The 21,142-nt window shown below is 38.2% G+C and overlaps 1 protein-coding gene across 2 annotated transcripts in view; it reads left to right on the forward strand.

Moving 5' to 3' along the window:
• RNF19A (ring finger protein 19A, RBR E3 ubiquitin protein ligase) overlaps nucleotides 1-15,084 on the forward strand; it is a 52,445-nt gene extending 37,361 nt beyond the window's left edge. For both annotated transcript variants that reach the window (XM_027973176.2, XM_042254437.2), the window contains exons 4-10: nucleotides 58-202; nucleotides 1,003-1,165; nucleotides 4,128-4,242; nucleotides 4,724-4,885; nucleotides 10,535-10,748; nucleotides 11,871-12,014; nucleotides 12,892-15,084. In XM_027973176.2, the coding sequence (XP_027828977.1) occupies nucleotides 58-202; nucleotides 1,003-1,165; nucleotides 4,128-4,242; nucleotides 4,724-4,885; nucleotides 10,535-10,748; nucleotides 11,871-12,014; nucleotides 12,892-13,582 (1,634 nt within the window). In that variant the 3' untranslated portion in view covers nucleotides 13,583-15,084. The remainder of the gene's footprint in view (nucleotides 1-57; nucleotides 203-1,002; nucleotides 1,166-4,127; nucleotides 4,243-4,723; nucleotides 4,886-10,534; nucleotides 10,749-11,870; nucleotides 12,015-12,891) is intronic.
• The last annotated feature ends 6,058 nt before the right edge of the window (nucleotides 15,085-21,142 follow it).

Raw genomic sequence — 21,142 nt, forward strand, 5'->3', positions numbered from 1 at the left:
AGAAATTATTACTTTTAGGTAAGTTTTATATACTAAACATGTCTATTTTCCTAATAGCTGATGATATAAAACCATGTCCACGATGTGCTGCTTATATAATAAAGATGAATGATGGGAGCTGTAATCACATGACATGTGCTGTCTGTGGTTGTGAGTTTTGTTGGTTGTGTATGAAAGAAATCTCAGATTTACATTATCTAAGGTAAGCTTATGGAAGGGGCTACTTATATCTAAATATAATTTTATATTGTAAGACAAAAGGACTTTTTTTTTTGAAAAAGCATTATCCTTAGTATTACTTAAAGAGATCTATTTTATTCTAGCTACTTAAATTTAACAGGAAGCCAATTATTATGCCAGTCATTTGAGATTAATAGCTAGTCAAAAATAGGAAACGGAAATTTTTTCTTTTTTTTGTTTGGCTTTGTGTTTTGTTTTGTTTTGGCCATGCCACACAGCTTGTGGAATCTAGCTCCCCGACCAGGAATTGAACCTGGGTCAGTGAACTCACCAAGTCCTAACCACTGGACCTCCAGGAAATTCCTGGCTTTGTTTCTGTTAAACTAGAAAGTTAGCATTTAATATCTAATTATGCTAGGTCACAAATATTTCCATTTGATTTTCTCATATATAAATTTCCTCATTTAGGTTACAGAGTGAATTTATGATATATTCAGATAATTTTGTGTCTTAAAACAGGGATAAAATAAGCGTATTTTGCATTAATTTACTCTTCAAAGACAAACCTAAGGTTTTGAGGCCAATGGAAGACAAGAAATGAATGTTTAATCTGAATCCCAGCTATTAGTATCCTTTTAATATAATTTATGGTGGTTCTTACCTTGATTTTTTAGCTTTTAATAAACCCAGAATTCAAAGAAAGGGGAAAAACCCCTCATTCCTAAATTTGAGAATTTTTATAGTCATTGCTGAATGTACTGTAGTCAGTTGTTACTGTGATGTTTTGCAGCAGTTACTTTACATTGTAATTTTTTCCTTTAGTCCATCAGGATGTACTTTTTGGGGGAAGAAACCCTGGAGCCGAAAGAAGAAAATATTGTGGCAGCTGGGCACACTTGTTGGTGCTCCCGTAGGAATTGCCTTAATAGCTGGCATTGCTATCCCTGCCATGATCATTGGCATTCCTGTGTATGTGGGCCGGAAGGTAAAATGCTTGACTCCTTGTTAATTTATTATCTCATCTTTAATCTTTAAATTTAAGACTGATGGTTTTGCTTTGTGTTTGTTTTGTTTTTTGTTTGTTTGAAAGACAGGTCATTTTTAGCATCTTAAATATCAAATAATTACTATTTTCTCATAAGATAATACATTTTCAGTGTTTGGCAAGCTTGTATGTTTGCATGAAAAGTAGACTTACTTGAAAATTATGTGAATCTGAACACTTCAGCACATTTGCATTATAAACTTTACATATAAAATATTAAAGGATACACATCTGACATTCTTCTCATGTGTGTGTCCTTGTACATTCAGGTCTATGAAGTTAATAGATAAATAATCTATGCCTTCAAGGCAAAAGAATAATCAGTTCCTGAGTTATTTCCACTTCAAAGGTTTTTTTCTTATTGCTCTTAGTAAATATGCAGTTTTATAGATTACAATCATTTTGTGAAAGTCTGAATGCCCAGTATTTGCCACTGTCTTGAGTGATGAATTATACTTCATTAGCTAAGCAAAGGATTTTTTATTGAAAGGTTAAAAGAATAATTTATGAAGTGGTTAAGAAGTTTGCTGCTCCCTAAATTAGTAGAATCTCAGAATTGAGAACTAACTTCAGAAATTATCTAATCCCAACTCTGCACCAAGCAGAACAAAGTACAGGAATATTTAAAAAGGGAACTAACATTTGTTGAGTTTTAACTGTGTGGTAGATGTTTTATATACTTTGACTCATTTTGACCTCAATTTATGTTAGATTATTGAAGTTTTGAAAAATTTATGTAATTTATCTTAAGTTACACAGGAAGAAGCAGAGCTAGGATTTAAACCCAGATGCCCAAATTCTTTATGTAAGATCCCTGATAAATTTCAAGCTAGCCACTTGGGCACTTCAGTAGTGGGGAAACCACCAACAGCCCATCGTGCTGTCAGGGAGCTGTACTGAAATTTCTTACTTTGAGTCAGAATCCATTTTCCTTTAAATTGTTTCATTTGATTCTAGATCTGACTTTTGGAACAAAACTCAAGACAAGGCTAATCCTCTTTCATAGAGCAACCAGATTTTTTTTTTTGGGCGGGGGGTAAGGTTCATACTTTTATAGTCAGAAATAATAGTACATGTTATTTTTTAATTAGCTCGAAACTGAGGCCAAACAGAGATATTTATGAGCCAAATGTTTATTTCAGAAGGTTTTAAGTAACTAAACTTAATTGTTAAAGTCCCAAACATAATAACAGTTTTAATTTTTCATAGAGTTGTCCAAGCAAGGTTTTGCTAAAAACAAAACTATTCAGATACTTTGAAGTAGAAGGGGAAGAGAGACTGTTGTACTGTACATACCTACAAATAATTTATAGAGGAGAGATTATTTACCTCATTGTTCAGTCTTAGGTTCAATAACAAGTCTCCTTTTTTCAAATGTGTCCTCAAATGGTTGCAAGTTGATGCATTAGTTTTCCATTGAAATCATGTTCTCTGTGGTGTTTATGGATACAGACCAGCCCAGGAAAACCTATAAAATTGATAAAGTACTTAAAAGTGAGTGTTTTTTTTTTTTTACAATAACAAATAGAAAATGTAACACAAAATAGTAAAGCAGAAAAAATTGAGCCAGAAATTAGTAGGATGATATTATCACTGTAATTGAACATTAGTGCTTGAAGATGCAGAATTTTCTGGAAGACTCAGCTGCCTGCTTTTACAAATCTGTTCCATCGGTTTTTAGCTTTGGCTTTTTTCTGCTTCACTGCTAAGTTTTCTAGGAATGGGAGTGGCAAGGAATACTGGAGAATAATGAAAGGTGCCTTGGGAAACTTTGCCATCTCTGCCTGTATGGACTGTTTGGGAAGTATAGAGGCCCATTCCTTGAAACATACAGTCCATTCTGGAAAACAGGATTCTGACTAGAATATAGAAATGTTCCTTGCCTTCTTTGCCCATCTTCCCACCCCAGCTTTCTCACTGTTTAAAACATCCCACCTGATTCATTGTACTTTACAGCCTTCAAAATAACCACATGATAATGATAGACTATGTTGTTTCATCTGTAATATTGTTTTTAAGTCAGGTATTTTACTTTAGAGACTGCCTGTACACTTTTGAGGCTGTTTTGAATCTGTCTTGAAATGGGGGAATGTTCTTTTATTAGTTTTAGCCCTTGGAAATCACAAGAACAAAGATACTGAGCTATTTCCTGAAGTTCATATATCTCACAAGCAACTTCCATGGTGATATTAAGTTCTGTTTATTAGTAATACCTATACTCTGTAGAGATGCCAAGTAGATAGGACTGCTGTCCTCTGGCAGGATTATTTGTTCTTTTTGTCTCTCTGTACCCCTTATTTTGAGCTGTAAATAAGAGTCCAGGAGCCTGAGTCATTTGATAATATTTTTCTTCATAAAAAGGGATCTGAGAAAAAATTCATTCTTTTTAGTGATGTTTCCTAATTAGTACTGCTTTTTAAGGTCAGGTTTTTTCCTTTTTTCCAAAGACTGTGTAAACCTCTTCCAAGAACCAGTTTTTACTTAGGGATGCTTATTTAGAAGGCTGTGGAATGATACATTTGTTAGAAGTAATCCTATTGGTCAAATATCCAGCTCCTAACTATGTTGAAAATAATGTTCTTAATGTTGTCTTTGTTCAAAACATGATTTATCCTATTCCTGAATAAGATTATAAGGACTACTTTTACTCAAGACTGTTTAAAAATAAACACAAAGTAAAACCTATTAAATCACTGTTCTTTGTAAACAAATTATTAATAAAGAGCAAATGATAAGAATATGATTTAAGAACAATAGTATATTTACCTTGAATTTGGACACTTAACTATGAAGTTATAAATCACTTCACACTTCCAGCAAATGTAGGTCTATTTCATTTAAATTAAATATGTAATATGATTTTTCTTTAATCCATCATCTCCATTTTTATTTTTAATTCAAGATTCACAATCGCTATGAAGGCAAGGATGTCTCAAAGCACAAACGGAATCTGGCCATAGCAGGTGGCGTGACATTGTCCGTAATCGTGTCTCCTGTTGTAGCTGCAGTAACTGTAGGTAAGAAATCCTTAAAAGTAGTTATCACCTCACATTTTATAGAATTAAAATTTTGTGGAAGAATTTTGAAAATTAGAGCATCTTATTGTTAAAGATAAGAGAGTTACTTTTATTTAGGGACAGTAAGCTGAGCCCTTAGAAAGCCTCTCATTTAGTAACCAAATTGGTTACAAGTAATATAAACTTAAGAGGCTAGCTGTAGGGATAGTTGGTAAATTACTAATGGTTCCCCACCAAGAGAAAGTTTAGAGCTCTGGCACATGAAAGATTATATATATATAACCTCATATGTGTCACCTGATGGGCTAGAAGCTTTGAATCTGCTTGCATCCTTTAATAGTTGGGTAAATCTGCTTTGGTCAAGAGTTACAGACCCCTAACAGTTTTCCCCTGTATACTTTGTCTTGAAAAAACTTTCTAAAATGTGTGTTTCTATGAATTTATTTTTTGGTTTGTAATGACCAATTTAATTCCTCTTTAGGTATTGGTGTTCCTATTATGTTAGCTTATGTCTATGGTGTTGTTCCAATTTCTCTCTGTCGAAGCGGAGGTTGTGGAGTCTCAGCAGGCAATGGAAAAGGAGTCAGAATTGAGTTTGATGATGAAAATGATATAAATGTTGGTGGAACAAATACAGCTGTAGGTAAGTCCTTTCAGCAAAGGAAGAAAATGTACTTACTAGTGGTAAATGGAAAGCTGTAAGTAATATGCTTTGCTCTCTTACTAGCCCTAATAGTATTCACCCAGAAGTATATCAGAGAAGAGCTGCTGAGGAAAGATTCACAGATGAAAGAGGGTGGAATGGTTCTGGGTACCTGTAACCTCCAAAAGAAATCTAGTATCTTAGAAAGTCTAGACTTTTAATCTTTAATTTTCTGTAAAGCATTACAAATCAGTAATAAAAGGGTAGAAGAGAACTGCAGTTCATAAAAGAAAAAATGCAGATACCCAATGAGTAGAAAATACCTTCAACTTAATGTTATTCAAAGAAACGCATGATTTTTTAAAAAATGGATCATATAAAGGCCATCGTAGACTACCAGTAGGAGTAGAAGTTACGCTTTTTAAAGTGTGGAAGTTTTTCTTAAAGAAATTCCGAAAGTTCTTATTAAAGAAGTTGTTTCATGGAAGTACAGGCATAACTTGGAGGTGTTACACATTCTGATCCAGACTACTGCAATAAAGCAAACATCACAATAAAGCAAGACATGAATTCTGGGGTTTCCCACTGCATCTAGAAGTTACGTTTATACTATAGTCTATTAAATGTGCAATAGCATTATGTCTAAAAATAAGTGTATATATCTTAATTTAAATATACTTTTGGAGAAGGCAATGGCACCCCACTCCAGTACTCTTGCCTGGAAACTCCCATGGATAGAGGAGCCTGGTAGGCTGCAGTCCATGGGGTCGCTGAGAGTTGGACACGACTGAGTGATTTCACTTTCACTTTTCACTTTCATGCATTGGAAAAGGAAATGGCAACCCACTCCAGTCCTGGAGAATCCTAGGGACGGAAGAGCCTGGTGGGCTGCCATCTATGGGGTTGTACAGAGTTGGACACGACTGAAGCGACTTAGCAGCAGTAGCAGAAAATATATTTTATTGCTTAAAAAATTTTAGTCATCATGTGAGTCTTCAGCAAATCATACTCTTTTTGCCCGTGGAGAGTCCTGCCTTGATGTTGATGATTGCTGACTAATCAGGGTGATGGTTGCTGAAGATTGGGGTAGCTGAGGCAGTTTCTTAAAATAAGACGATAAACTTTGTAGCAATTGACTCTTCTTCTTCCCTTCCCAAATGATTTCACATGCAGTGCAGTTTGACAGCATTTTACCCACAGTAAAACTTCTTTCAGAACTGGAGTCAGTCCTCTCAAATCCTGCTCCTGCTCCATCAGCTCAGTTTATGTAATGTTCTGCATCCTTTGTTGTCATTTCAGCAGTTTCCACAGCACCTTCACCATGAGTAGACTCCATCTCAGGAAGCCACTCTCTTTGCTTATCCATAGGAAGCAGCTCCTCATTCACGAAAGTTTTATCATGAGATTGCAGCAGTTCAGTCATTTTCAGGCCCTGCTTCTAGTTCTCTTGCAATTTCCACCACATTTGCAGTTCCTTTCTCCACTGAAGTCTACTGCTGCTGCTGCTGCTGAGTTGCTTCAGTCGTGTCCGACTCTGCAACCCCGGAGACGGTAGCCCACCAGGCTCCCCCATCCCTGGGATTCTCCAGGCAAGAACACTGGAGTGGGTTGCCATTTCCTTCTCCAATGCATGAAAGTGAAAAGTGAAAGTGAAGTTGCTCAGTCGCCACTGAAGTCTAACCCCTCAGAATCATCCATAAGAGTTGGAATCAACTTTTTTGTTATTTCTTTACAACTCCACTTAATGTTGATATTTTGACCACTTGCCACGAATTGTGAAAGTTCTTAATGGCATCTAGAATGGTGAATCCTTTCCAGAAGGTTTTCAGTTTTCTTTGTTCAGATTCATCAGAGAAATCGTTGTTTCTGATGAATGGCATCTATAGCCTTAGAGAATGTGTTTCTTAAATCATAAAGTGTTAAAAGTTGAAATGAACTCTTGATCTGTGAGCTGCAGAATGGATGTTGAGTTGGCAGGCATGAAAACATTAATCTTGTCATACATCTCCATCAGAGCTTTGGGTCACCAGATGCATTGCCAATGAGCTAGTAATATTTTGAAAGGAATCCTTTTTTTTTCTGGGCAGTAGGACTCAATAGTGGGCTTAAAATATTCAGTAAGTTATGTTGTAAATAGATGTGTTGTCATTCAGGCTTTGTTGTTCCATTTAAAAAGCACAAGCAGAGTAGATTTAGCCTAATTTCTAAGGGCCATGGGATTTTTGGAATGGTAGATGAGCACTGACTAGCTTCAAGTCACCAGCTGCATTAGCCCCTAATAAGAGAGTCAGCCTGTCCTGTGAAGCTTTGAAGCCAGGCATTGACTTCTCTCTAGCTATGAGAATCCTAGATCGCATCTTCTTGCAATAGGAGGTGTTTCCTCTATATTAAAAATCTATTATTTAGTATAACCACCTTCCTTAAGTATCTTAGCTAAATCTTCTGGATAACCTGTTGCAGCTTCTACATCAGCACTTGTTGCTTCACCTTGCACGTTTATGTTACAGAGGCAGCTTCTTTCCTTAAACCTCATGAACCAACACTGCTAGCTTCAAACTTTTCTTCTGCAGCTTCCTCACTTCTCTCAGTCTTTGTAGAATTAAAGGCAGGGCCTTGCTCTGGATTAGGCTTTGGCTTAAGGGAATGTGGTGGCTGGTTTGATCTTCTGTCCGAACTACTACAACTTCCTCCGTGTCGGCGATAAGGCTGTACTGCTTTCTTATCATTCATGTGTTCACTGGAGTAGGACTTTTAATTTCCTTCAAGACTGTTTCCTTTGTGTTCACAGTTTAGCTAAATGGCACAAGAGGCCTAGCCTTTCAGCCTGCTCTGATGTTCAAAGAACGTTCCTCACTAAGTTTAATCACTTCTAGCTTTTGATTTAAAGTAAGAGATGTGCAGTTCTTTTCACTTAAAAACTTAAGGGCCATTGTAGGGCTTTTAATTGACCTAATTTCAATATTGTTGTGTCTTAGGAAATAGGGAAGCCAAGGAGAAGGGAGAGAGAAGGGGGAACAGCCCATCGTCAATGGAGCTGTCAGAACACACACTCATTTATCAGTTGTTAGTATATATGTGTCATATATGGGCACAGTTCATGGCACCCGAGAACAATGACAGTAGTAACATCAGAGATCATTGAGCACTGATCACCGTAACAAATACAATAATAATGAAAAAGCTTGAAATGTGACACAGAGACACCAGGTGAGCAAATGATGTTGGGAAAATGGCCCTGATAGACTTGCTCACAGCAGAGTTGCCACAAACCTTTTATTTTTTGACTTCCCTGGTGGTTCAGACGGTGAAGTGTCTGCCTACAATGCAGGAGACCAGGGTTCAATGCCTGGGTCGGGTAGATCCCCTGGAGAAGGAAATGGCAACCCACTCCAGTATTCTTACCTGGAAAATCCCATGGACAGAGGAACCTGGTAGGCTACAGTCCATGGGGTCACAAAGAGTCTGACACAACTGAGCGACTTCACTTCTTTATTTTACTTGTGTATATATATATCTTTGAAGTGCAGTAAGCTGAGGTTTCTCTGTAATCAGGCATGTGTGCAAAGATAATGTTCTATTTCCTACCTCCCATTTTCTCTTGGACTCACTCCAATTAGATTTTGGTCCCTACCAGTCTAAAGTTTCCTCTCTACCACTCCACCAAAGCAGAGTCACCAGGCACCTCCATGAAGCAAACAGAGTGGTCAGTTCTTGATTTTCATCTTACTGTGACATGATAGAGCATGCCCTCCTTCTTAAAACATTTTCTCTACTTGTCTTCTCTTATCTTGCAGCCACTTCTTCTCAGTCTTGTTTGCTGATTCATTTTCCTCTCCTAACCTCTGAATTTTGGAGTTTCCCAGGGCTCATTCTCAGATTTATCTATATTCTCTAGGTAATCTCTATTAAATAATATATATAGACAGAGGACTCTTAAATTTATATCTAGGCTAGAACTGTCCTCTGAACTTCAGTTTGTACATGTAACTCTTCTTTTTAATCTGCACTTGAGTGTCTTAATAAGAATTGCAAGCCTGACTTCTCTATAACCAAACTTCACTCTAAAACTTGTTGGCCTCTCAGTCATCCTTACCTCATTAAGTAGTTTCTTTATTCTTGCTATTGCTGTGCTAAAACCTTTACTTAAGATTACACTCCCCTTTTCATCAGCAGATTCTCCTGGTTCCTTCAATGTTTAGCCATAATTCAGCCATTTCTCACCATCTCTGTTCCACTAGTACAAACTACTCTCTTCTTGCCTGTGTTATAGTAGTAGCCTCTTACATGATCCATTAGTTAGGTCTAACTTATGTCCACTATTCTCTCAGTGCTTCTGACTGTACCAGGGGTGAGGGAATAGAATCCACAGCCCCTACCATGGCCCATAAGTCCACCTGTGGTGTTTCCTGAGCTACATCTTTGAACTCTTCCCTTGTCACTCTGTTTTATACCTCCTGTCCTTGATGCTGAGATGCCAAACATACTTCCACCTCTAGGCTTTTAAACTTGAAGTTTCCTCTGCCTGGATTACCCTTCCCCCAGATAATTCCATGGCTCACTCCTTCACTTCCTTTTCAGAGAGGGCTTCTCTCATTACACTATATAAAACAGCAAACAGGCATGCAGGCTCACACACACACAGACGCATGCACTCCTCATCACTCTCTCTGCCTTTTACTCACTCCTCTTTATTCTGATTTATTTTTCCTCATAGCATTTGTCACCATATAATTGTATTTATTGCTCTCCCCAGTTGGAGCATAAGCCTTTTGAGGGCAAGATATTTGTCTCTTTGATTCACTGTGTCCCAGCACTTAGAAACAGAGTTGGATTATATAATAGGAGCTCAAATATTAGAGCAAATAAGTAAATTCTCCAGTATAAAGCATGTGAAAAAGTACTAAAAGATTGGAATATAATGGTATCAGACCTCATAATAACTTATAGACAATTGGAATTATGGAATATATTCAGAAGTCAACTTTTGACCCATTCTTACTGACCTCAAGACACCCTTACTGAAAACCATCACATAATTTTCCTCCAAAATCAGCTAAATTTTTCAACAATTAGGTTCTTTATAGAATTCTTCAGTCTTTTAGATTTTCTTCTAAAGTGCAGGCGTACTTCATTTTATTGCACTTTGTAGCTCATTACATATTTTTACAGATTGAAGAAAGTTTGTGGCAATCCTGACTTGTCAGATGATGGTTAGCAATTTTTAGCCATAAAGAATTTTTTAAATCAATGGTATATACAATTTTTAGACACAATGCTATTGCACACTTGACCATAGTATAGTATAAACATAACTTTTATGTGCACTAGGAGGACCAGAACTTCCTGATTCACTTTATTGTGTTATTTGCTTTATTACCATGGTCTGGAACCAAACCCACAGTTCCTCCAAGATATGCCTGTAGCGACCATTTAAAACTGAGGCCCAGTCCTTAATCCAGCTTCGCTCTGTGAGGTGTTTTCCTTTACTGTTAGCCCATAGTTGTATGTCCCTGACTCCAGACATTTTTTCTATTCCTGTGTATGTTGTACGCTTTATATGAAAATGGATCCTATCTGAAAATCACGACAGACTCTTAAGGAGAGGGAAATTAATAATCACACTAATTTCTTTGAAACATTTGCATTTAGACACAACTTCGGTAGCAGAAGCAAGGCACAACCCCAGCATAGGGGAGGGAAGTGTCGGAGGCTTGACTGGCAGTCTGAGTGCGAGCGGGAGCCACATGGAGCGGATAGGAGCCATCCGGGACAACCTGAGTGAGACGGCCAGCACCATGGCGCTCGCCGGGGCCAGCATCACAGGGAGTCTGTCGGGAAGCGCCATGGGGACCTGCTTCAACAGGTGAGGAAACTGCGCGCGGTTTCATTTTGCTTTACCTGTGAACTGGTTAGCTGAGAATTTCAAACACAAAGCACGATGATTACATATAATCCTACTGCGTCAGGGTTGAAAACAGTAAGGTTTCAAGTAAGTTTTAAGGTTTCAGAAAATGAAATTTAGTGGTAAACAGTGAATGAGGAGATCTGATGAGGTAAAAACCAAATCTTAGGGATAACATTATGCCATTTTTTGTTCACTACACTTGTCAGATTTTACGAGTCAGTGCTGGAGCTTCTCTGGTGAACACTGTAAAGGCAGTGATTGAGCCTGTAGTTACATCTGTGGGGGGCAGCCACAGCTGGATGTTCGGAAGTGAGACACTGGCTGAAGCCTGAGGGGACGGGTGGTGTCAGGATGTCTGAAGTGCATGGGCTGAGGCCAAAAGAGTCTGCCTGGGCCCTTTTCTGTATTAATGGGTATTTAATTCTCACAAAGTCTTTTACCAAAAGCTACGTAGATAAGTAGGATAAGTTAAGCATTTTTATCTTCTCTTGTTTTTTCTGTAATTCACTTTTATTAGCTTTAGGGTTTTTTTTAATGTAGGGGAAAATACATGAATTAAAAGATAAATCATTTATAGTTACTTTTAGGTAGTGTACTTTTAAACACAAACTCTTAAGTTATAGTGGTATATATTATTATTTTTTAAGGAGTCAAGTGTTAAATTTAGAACCGTTTTTAATATACAGATGCCCAGAATTTTTTGATTCATTGATCTTAGAATGGTTTTTAATGTATTCAGATTTGGTGTTTTGCACTGAAATAGGGGAAGCAGAGTGCCGCACCCTAAGTGAGAATAATGGAGCATGTTTAAGTTAAAATCCTTTCTATTCTGTTTGTGTTACTCTGTAACTACCTTACTTGGCAGACAGCTAATTTTCCCGTTTTATTCGGGTGACTGGTACTATTCAGTGTACTGCAGTAGAATTTGAATAATCAAATAAAAGGAAACTGAAAAAAATAATGTTTATAGTTGTCTCTAAATTAGCTTCTTGTTACTCAGTTATTTGAAGATAAGCATTCTCATAGTAGTGCTGATATTATGTATAATTTTTGTCTTTTTCTGATACCCCACTCTTTAAGGTTGGAAGTACAAGCAGATGTACAGAAAGAACGGTACAGTCTAAGTGGAGAGTCCGGCACAGTCAGCTTGGGGACAGTTAGTGACAATGCCAGCACCAAGGCAATGGCAGGATCCATTCTGAATTCCTATATCCCACTGGACAAGTAAGGAAAAAGTTTTTGTAGAGTCAAAAGTATTTTTAGATTAATTTGTATCCCTATCATTAAGCAGAAAGTGAAAGTGAAGTTGCTCAGTCGTGTCTGACTTTTTGTGACCCCATGGACTGTAGCCTACCAGGCTCCTCCATCCATGGGATTTTCCAGGCAAGAATACTGGAGTGGGTTGCCATTTCCTTCTCCAGGAGATTTTCCCTTCCCAGGGATTGAACCTGGGTCTCCCGTACTATAGGCAGATGCTTTACTGTCTGAGCCACCAGGGAAGTCAGAATTCAGGTGAATAATTGTTATCTCTTCTGTTAGGTTCTCTGAAAAATGTAAGTGGTGAGAGATGTCCAGAACAGGCAGATCCATAGAGACAGAAAGGAGATTAGTGGTTGCTCAGGGTTGAGGAGAGGGGGAGAATGGGTACTGGCTGCTAATGGTACAGGGCTTCTTTGGCGGACAATGAAAATGTTCTTGAGTTCGATCGTGGTGATGATTGGACAACTGTGAATATACTACAAACCACTGAATTGTATACTTTAAACAGATGAATTTATGATATGCAAATTCTCTCTCAATACAACTGTTGTGGGAAAAAAATGGAGAAGGTAGCATAGTACCTGGAACAGTGTAAGAAGTGAGCGTAGTTGCTTTTGGTTTTTTCTTTTTTCCCCTAATTGAAGCATTGTTATAAAGACAGTTCTCTTATTTCGAGCAGCTTTTTTCCATGAGTAGGATGTATCCTGCATTAATTTGTTCTGATGCTTTTATACAGTCTTTAACATTTCACCCAGAAATCCTCCCCCTTTGATACATTTGTATTTAATTTAAAAAAAAAAAAGGAAGTCAGAAACTTATATTTGTTTCACTTATGTTCCAGAGAAGGCAACAGTATGGAGGTTCAAGTAGATATTGAATCAAAGCCATCCAAGTTCAGGCACAACAGTGGAAGCAGCAGTGTGGAGGATGGCAGTGCCACCCGAAGCCATCCTGGGGGTTCCTCCAGTGGCTTGCCTGAAGGTAAATCCAGCGCCACCAAGTGGTCCAAAGAAGCAACAGCAGGAAAGAAATCAAAAAGTGGTAAACTGAGGAAAAAGAGTAACATGAAGATAAATGAGACCCGAGAGGACATGGATGCACAGTTGTTAGAACAACAGAGCACGAACTCAAGTGAATTTGAGGCTCCATCCCTCAGTGACAGTATGCCGTCCGTAGCAGATTCCCACTCGAGTCACTTTTCTGAATTTAGTTGTTCTGACCTAGAAAGCATGAAAACTTCTTGTAGTCATGGTTCCACTGATTATCACGCCCGCTTTGCTACTGTTAACATTCTTCCTGAGGTAGAAAATGACCGACTGGAAAATTCCCCCCATCAGTGTAGCATTTCTGTGCTTACCCAAACTGCTTCATGTTCAGAAGTTCCACAGTTGAATCATATTGCAGAAGAACATGGTAACAGTGGAATAAAACCCAGTGTTGATTTATATTTTGGCAGTGCACTAAAAGAAACAAATAACAACCACTCACATCAGACAGTGGAATTACAAGTTGCAATTCAGACTGATATATAGACCTATAAATGCTGCAAAATAATTACCACTTGAAAAACCTTGTTTGGAGCTGGCTGAATTACAGATGGCTGTTTTAAGTTTCAAGTTGCCAGCAAAGGCCGGGTTACATAAGCATAATGCAGATAACGTTTTCGGTGTTCAGCAAAGCATTGTGTTTCATGTGGATCTTAATTACCAAACTATGAAATGAAAGCTTTAAAAGTGCATTATCGTAAGGACAATAATTCCTAAGAGAATTATGTTTTGTGTGTTTGCCACAAATCAGTGCTTGAAGCACGTACTTGTGTATTTAGATAGAAATTTGGCTTAATTTATAATCAATATAAAGTACTAATGCAGTTCTACGCATTCTTACGAAGAGAACTTGAGGCTTAGGGATAAGTGGTTAGTGACATTTTATTGAAACCACTAAGGGATACTGTTTAAAGAACCTTGCAGGTTATTCTCAGTATATGATATTCTTTGTAACATTTCTGTTCATAACTGGGCATAAATTTCATTTCTTCTTCATATGCAGTGTGGATATATACAGCTTAACGCAGCCCATTTGCTACCATGTGGAACTTAGACACCTTGAGCAAGATTGTGGCAGTTTTGCACAACTTTGAAATAGAAATACCTGGTACTCTATTTAGCTTGTATATTGTTGCCATCTTAGAAGACAAGTGTAAAAGTAGGTAATTAAGTATGCTGACAGCACCAAATAAGATATACAAAGCTGCGAAATAAAATTCCATTAGTTTATAAGTATTACAAAAAGTCACCTTTCCCAAGGGGAACTTTGCACCCCATTGATCCTTGGTGCCTTGGGAATAGACTGGATTTAAGGGCCTACGTGCTTGAGAGTTTTGCTGTATTGTTTTCTATAATGTCCTCCTTAGTCACCTTGGATTATGTAGAAAAATACAGGATAGAGAAACATCAGTATAATTACAGTAACAATGCTGAAAAAGTATTAGCCTACCAAAGACACACTCAGGCTTTAGTGAACAATTTTACATAATAACCTCAGTTTTTAGCACATATCTTCTCCAATCATGAAATCAAAGCATGGCGCAGAGTTTGTACCAAGTACTAAGGAGGGGTCCGTGTATGGCTGGCTTTATTTTCCTTTGCTTTTGTTTATGGAACATATTCAACTGACATAAACAAAAGTTGGCCAAAATATTGCCTGTACTGTTAACTTCCAGTATAATTCACTTAAATAAAACAGGCTCACCTCAGTGATCAGCAGTTAAAATATTCCATCTTATATGTTTCTATTGAGTATTACCATTATGGTGCTACTAAGCGTTTTCTTTTGATAAAAGGAAAAATGCCATGGGCTGCAGTCTTCTTTCATCACTTTTCTCACCAGGCCCATTAATATGCTTATAACACTAGTGCCAGTTATTTTATTTGATAATGCTTATTATGGTATTTGTATATTTGTCTGCATTCCAGTTTTGTTCAATAGTGAGTGTGTAAACTGCATACATGAAATAAATGTAAATACTAATGTATCACTGCTGTATGGTTTGTGCACAGGCGTTTTTATAAGAACAGGAACATTCATTTGCCGTGTGGTAAATTCATAAATATTGCAAGCCACTGAGAGGATTCTACATTCTTGTCTCAGCCCAGAGGGAGGCATCTGCTGAAGTTCTCAACAAACAGTGTTTGAAAGTATCCTTTCTTCATGTGAAAGACCTGCCTGCCTTCAGAAAGAAGCTGCTTTCTTCATCCACAGAATTTCATTTTTTTTTTTTAAAGTAGATTTGTTGGAAAGTAAATAGGTCTGTTACTAAATTATGAAGAGAGAAGCATTATAAATCCTCATCTGAAAAGTAAAAAGATCTTAACTTTTAAGAGATCCTACTCTGGCAACATTAGGTTATGAAACTACAGTCAGTTAAATTCAAGCTAATAATTGCAGCAAAACACTTTGTATTCTTACAACCTCTATAAAATACATAGATGGTTTTTCTGTTTTCCTGTTACATAGTTAATACGTCATGAAAGTAATATGTATGAATATGTTGACTGCCTTCTTGACATTTCATAAAAAACTAAAGATGAAATGGAAAGCTAAATGATCTTAGGAGGAATACAGCAAAAGCAGTGCTGTGTCAGGAGGCCTGTGTGTGCAGCTCATTCCGTCCCCTCTCCTGGTTGTACCCAGCCAGTACCATCTCAGTCTCACTTTAAAAATGGTCTAAACCTTTCAATTGACTTCTGAAGTTCCTTCAAACTTGGGTTAATTAAGGACCAAGTCAGATTCCTCTGGAGCTCAACCTTGGGCTACCATAGCATGAGAGAATACTCCAGAATTAAGACAGGCCTTAACTCATCACCTCCAGTATTCTTGCCTGGAGAATTCCATGGATAGACGAGCCTGGTGGGCTACAGTCAATGGGGTCATAAAGAGTCGGACACGATTGAGTGACTAATACTTTCACTTTTTCACTTAATTCATTAGACTCTTTTAAAGACCCTTTATACTTTGCTTTTTTTAAGGCCTGTGGGGAAAATCACATCGTAGTGAGAGAATACACTGATTACGATCACATACCCTACTGGTCATTGTGTGTGCTACCAGTTTACCTGAATTCTCTTACATGTACAAATTAGCTTTTTATATTAAATTTACACAGTTCATTCTTTTGCTAGAAATCAGGTTAATTTGTAAATATGAAAGATTTTCCATAGCATATTCTCTAGTTAAATATAAATTTTGGAAAGGTTCTTCATGATGATGGAGAAGAAAGACTCCGGGATCACCTCCTCCCACAGGTACACCACAATTACAACTATCTACAGAGTAACCATCTATGGAAACCACCTAAAGACTAGCAGAAAAGAGTCTCTACAGCTAAAGATATAAAGGAGGAGCCACAACAAGATGCGTAGGAGTGGGAGAGACTGGTATAGTCCAGACTCGCACCCCCAAGTCCTTGGCCCCAAATGGGAAAAACATCACATACGCAGAGGGCTCCCCAAGGAGCGAGGCGGGTCTGAGTCCATGCTGGGCTCCTCGTCCGGGAGTTCTGCACTGGAAAGATGAGCCCCCAGGACATCTGGTCAGGGATTTAAAAACAGGCTAAAAAACTGAGCTTACTTTTCTGAAAAACTGGGCTTACCTTTGAGACCTGGGGGGCTGGGTGGGACGGGGTGCTTCTACAGGGCACATGCGAAATCTCAACATGCTCAAAGTCCCAGAGCAGAGGGAGAAGTTCTAAAGGAGCCCAAGTCAAACCCATTCACTTTTGCACAGTGAACGAAATCATCTACCATGTGAAAAGGCAGCCTACTGAATATCAAATATCAAGTCAAATTTCTTACCAATATAAAAAAAAATTCCATTTAAAAGATTGGCCAAAAAGCATGTGAAAAGATGCTCAAAATCACTAATAATTAAGGAAATGCAAATTAGAAGCACAAGGAGATATCACCTCACACCTATCAGAATGGCTGTTATCAAAAAACAAGTAAGTATTGGCAAGGATGTGGGTAAAAGGGAACCCTCCTGTACTGTTGGTGAGAATATAAATTGGTAGAACCACAATGGAAAACAGTATGGAGGCCCCTCAAAAAATTGGAAATGGAATTACCAAATGATCCAGCAATTCCACTTCTGGATATTTCTCTGAAGGAACCAAAAACACTTTTCAGATATATGCACTGCTGTGTTCATAGCAGCATTATTTACAATAGCCAAGATGTGGAAGCAACCTAAGTGTCCATTAGTAGCTAAATGGATAGAGAAGGTGTGATATGTGGATATGTGTCTGTGCATATTTGGGTGTAGATACCTATATACGTGTGTGTGTGCTTGCGTGTGTGTCTGTATGGAATATTAGCCATAAAAATGAAATTGTGCCATTTGCAACAACTTGATATAGAGTATTATGCTAAGTGAAGTAAGTCAAATACGGTCTCATTTGTATGTGAAGACTAAGAAAACAGACGCATCGATACAGAGAGCAAATGCGTGGTTGCCAGATTTGGAGGAAGAAGGGTGCTTTGGGCAAAACAGGTGATGAGGATTAAGAGAGACAAACTTCCAGTTGTAAAATAAATAAACCCCAGAGATGTAATATACATCATAAAGAATATGGTCAATATTATTATAACTATGGAGAGAGATCATTACTAGGTTCATCACAGTGATGATTTTGTAGTGTATGTAAATGTCAAATCACTATACAGTACACCTGAAACATAATATTGCATGTAGACTATATTTCAGTTAGAAAAAAAAACAGATTACCAAAGGATGAGATAAATGTTGAAAACCATCAGAGCTATTGATTCATACGTAACATGAGCAAAGTACGTAAACTACTGTCATTTTGCCAATTTTAGAATCAGTTAAGATTCTCAGTTATGTTTTATATGGCTCTTTTAATGGACTTGTTTCATTTATTTCCCTTAAGTATAAAGCCTTTATTTACGTATTGGTTGTTTCTGGAAGCCCAAAATAGTATCTGGGGAGAGTTATAGTACTTTAGTAGCCATTATTTAGCAGATAAATAATGAAGGGGAATTTGCAGTTTATACATTTAGTTCAAATTGAGTCACTACATTTCCTATGCCAGTCAGAATGTCTGTGACTTCAATTTATTTATTCATTCATTCAATGAAGAAAGTAAATCTGGAGATACAGCATTATACCAAATAACCAGATTCTCTGATTTCAGCCAGCTTGTAGTCAGGAGAGTGGCATAAATAATAAACATATACACATACATTAAGACATTGTCAGATAATGGATGTTATAAAAATATGAAGTTGGGGGAAAGTGACTGGAAATATTGGGTATGCTGTTTTATCCAGGGCAAATTAGAAAGAAGTCTTCTTAGGTGACACTGGTGCAAAGATGTTTTGAAAAGTGAGGGACAAACTATGAAGACAGACCTATTGGATGAGCATTCTAGAAAGAAATCTTTCCCCAGGTGAGTTAATGGACAATTTAGACATCAGTGTTGGAATTTGTTTGATATCTGGAAATCTGTTAGCCACCTTGTTTTCCTTGGAGAGTGTCTTGACCATTTTTAGCACTTTCGAGTAAACATTTGAGAATAAGCATGTTGCATTCCACCAGCTTTGCTTGGGATTGCACTGAATCTATAATTATCCCTCGAGATCTTTCACATCTTTTCTTAAATCTTACCCCAGGTACTTAATTTTTTTAGATACCATTTTCTGTTTGTTTCAGTTCAGTTCAGTTCAGTCATGTCCAACTCTTTGCGACCCCATAGACTTCAGCACACCAGGCTTCCCTGTCCATCACCAACTCCCAGAGCCTACTCAAACTCATGTCCATCACGTCAGTGATGCCATCCAAGCATCTCATCCTCTGTCATCCCCTTTTCCTCCCGCCTTCAATCTTTCCCCAGCATCAGGGTCTTTTCCAATGAGTTGGTTCTTCTCATCAGGTGGCCAGAGTATAGGAGTTTCAACTTCAGCATCAATCCTTCCAGTGAATATCCAGGACTGATTTCCTTTAAGATTGATTGGTTGAGTCTAGGTTCGATGCAGGATACAGGATGCTTGGGGCTGGTGCACTGGGATGACCCAGAGAGATGGTATGGGGAGGGAAGTGGTAGGGGGCTTCAGGATTGGGAACACGTGTATACCCGTGGCGGATTCATGTTGATGTATGGCAAAACCAATACAGCATTGTAAAGTAAAATTAAAAAAACAAAAAGATTGACTGGTTGGATCTCCTTGCAGTCTGTTTGTTAGCGTATAGAACCACAGCTTAATTTCTCTGTAATGATTTTGCTTTTTTTTATCTCTAGAGTCTTTGAGATTTCTTTATACACAATCATAATCTGTGAATTTTTTTATTTGAAAAACACTTTTACAGTGCTTTAAAGTGTCAAACAGTTTCTATGTACTTCTAAAATATTTTTCCTTACTCTTTGGAACAACCCTATGAAGGAGATGCTCATTATCCCCATTTTACAGATGAGGAAACTGAGATACAGAGTTATTAAGTGTTTTGCCCAGAATTTCATAGCTGGTAAGTGGCAGAACAAGGATTCAGATCTTTTTGATCATCACATATATTTCTCTTTCTGGCCATCTCAAAGGGAACCCCTTCAATATTTCAACCATTATGATATTTATGTTTCAGTTACATTTATAAATATATAGATACATATATTCAGTTCAGTTCAGTTCAGTTGCTCAGTCGTGTCCGACTCTTTGCAACCCCATGAATCGCAGCATGCCAGGCCTCCCTGTCCATCACCAACTCCCGGAGTTCACTCAGACTCACGTCCATCGAGTCAGCGATGCCATCCAGCCATCTCATCCTCTGTTTCTCCTCCTGCCCCCAATCCCTCCCAGCATCAGGGTCTTTTCCAGTGAGTCAACTCTTCGCATGAGGTGGCCAGAGTACTGGAGTTTCAGCTTTAGCATCAGTCCTTCCGAAGAAATCCCAGGGCTGATCTTCAGGATGGACTGGTTGTATCTCCTTGCAGTCCAAGGAACTCAAGAGTCTTCTCCAACACCACAGTTCAAGAGCATCAATTCTTTGGCGCTCAGCTTTCTTCACAGTCCAACTCTCACATCCATATATGACCACTGGAAAAACCATAGCCTTGACTAGATATTATAGATATCTATTATAGATATCTACTGGGAGAAATATCAATAACCTCAGATATGCAGATGACACCACCCTTATGGCAGAAAGTGAAGAGGAACTAAAAAGCCTCTTGATGAAAGTAAAAGAGGAGAGTGAAAAAGTTTGCTTAAAGCTCAACATTCAGAAAACAAAGATCATGGCATCTGGTTCCATCACTTCATGGGAAATAGATGGGGAAACAGTAGAAACAGTGTCAGACTTTATTTTTTGGGGCTCCAAAATCACTGCAGATGGTGATTACAGCCATGAAATTAAAAGACACTTACTCCTTGGAAGAAAGGTTATGAGCAACCTAGATAGTATATTCAAAAGCAGAGACATTTCTTTGCCGACTAAGGTCTGTCTAGTCAAGGCTATGGTTTTTCCTGTGGTCATGTATGGATGTGAGAGTTGGACTGTGAAGAAGGCTGAGTGCCGAAGAATTGATGCTCTTGAAGTGTGGTGTTGGAGAAGACTCTTGAGAGTTCCTTGGACTGCAAGGAGATCCAACCAGTCCATTCTGAAGGAGATCAACCCTGGGATTTGTTTGGAAGGACTGATGCTAAAGCTGAAACTCCAGTACTTTGGCCACCTCATGTGAAGAGTTGACTCATTGGAAAAGACTTTGATGCTGGGAGGGACTGGGGGCAGGAGAAGAAGGGGACAACAGAGGATGAGATGGCTGGATGGCATCACTAAATCAATGGACATGAATCTGAGTGAACTCCGGGAGTTGGTGATGGACAGGGAGGCCTGGCGTGCTGTGATTCATGGGGTTGCAAGGAGTCGGACACGACTGAGCGACTGAACTGAACTGAACTGAACTGATTATAGATATCTATTATAGATATTAAAATGGCTTCCCTGGTGGCTCAGAGGTTAAAGCGTCTGCCTCCAATGCGGGAGACCCGGGTTCGATCCCTGGGTCAGGAAGTTACCCTGGA

The sequence above is a fragment of the Ovis aries genome, chromosome 9 (assembly GCF_016772045.2).
Source record: "Ovis aries strain OAR_USU_Benz2616 breed Rambouillet chromosome 9, ARS-UI_Ramb_v3.0, whole genome shotgun sequence".
Taxonomy (NCBI): Eukaryota; Metazoa; Chordata; class Mammalia; order Artiodactyla; family Bovidae; genus Ovis; species Ovis aries.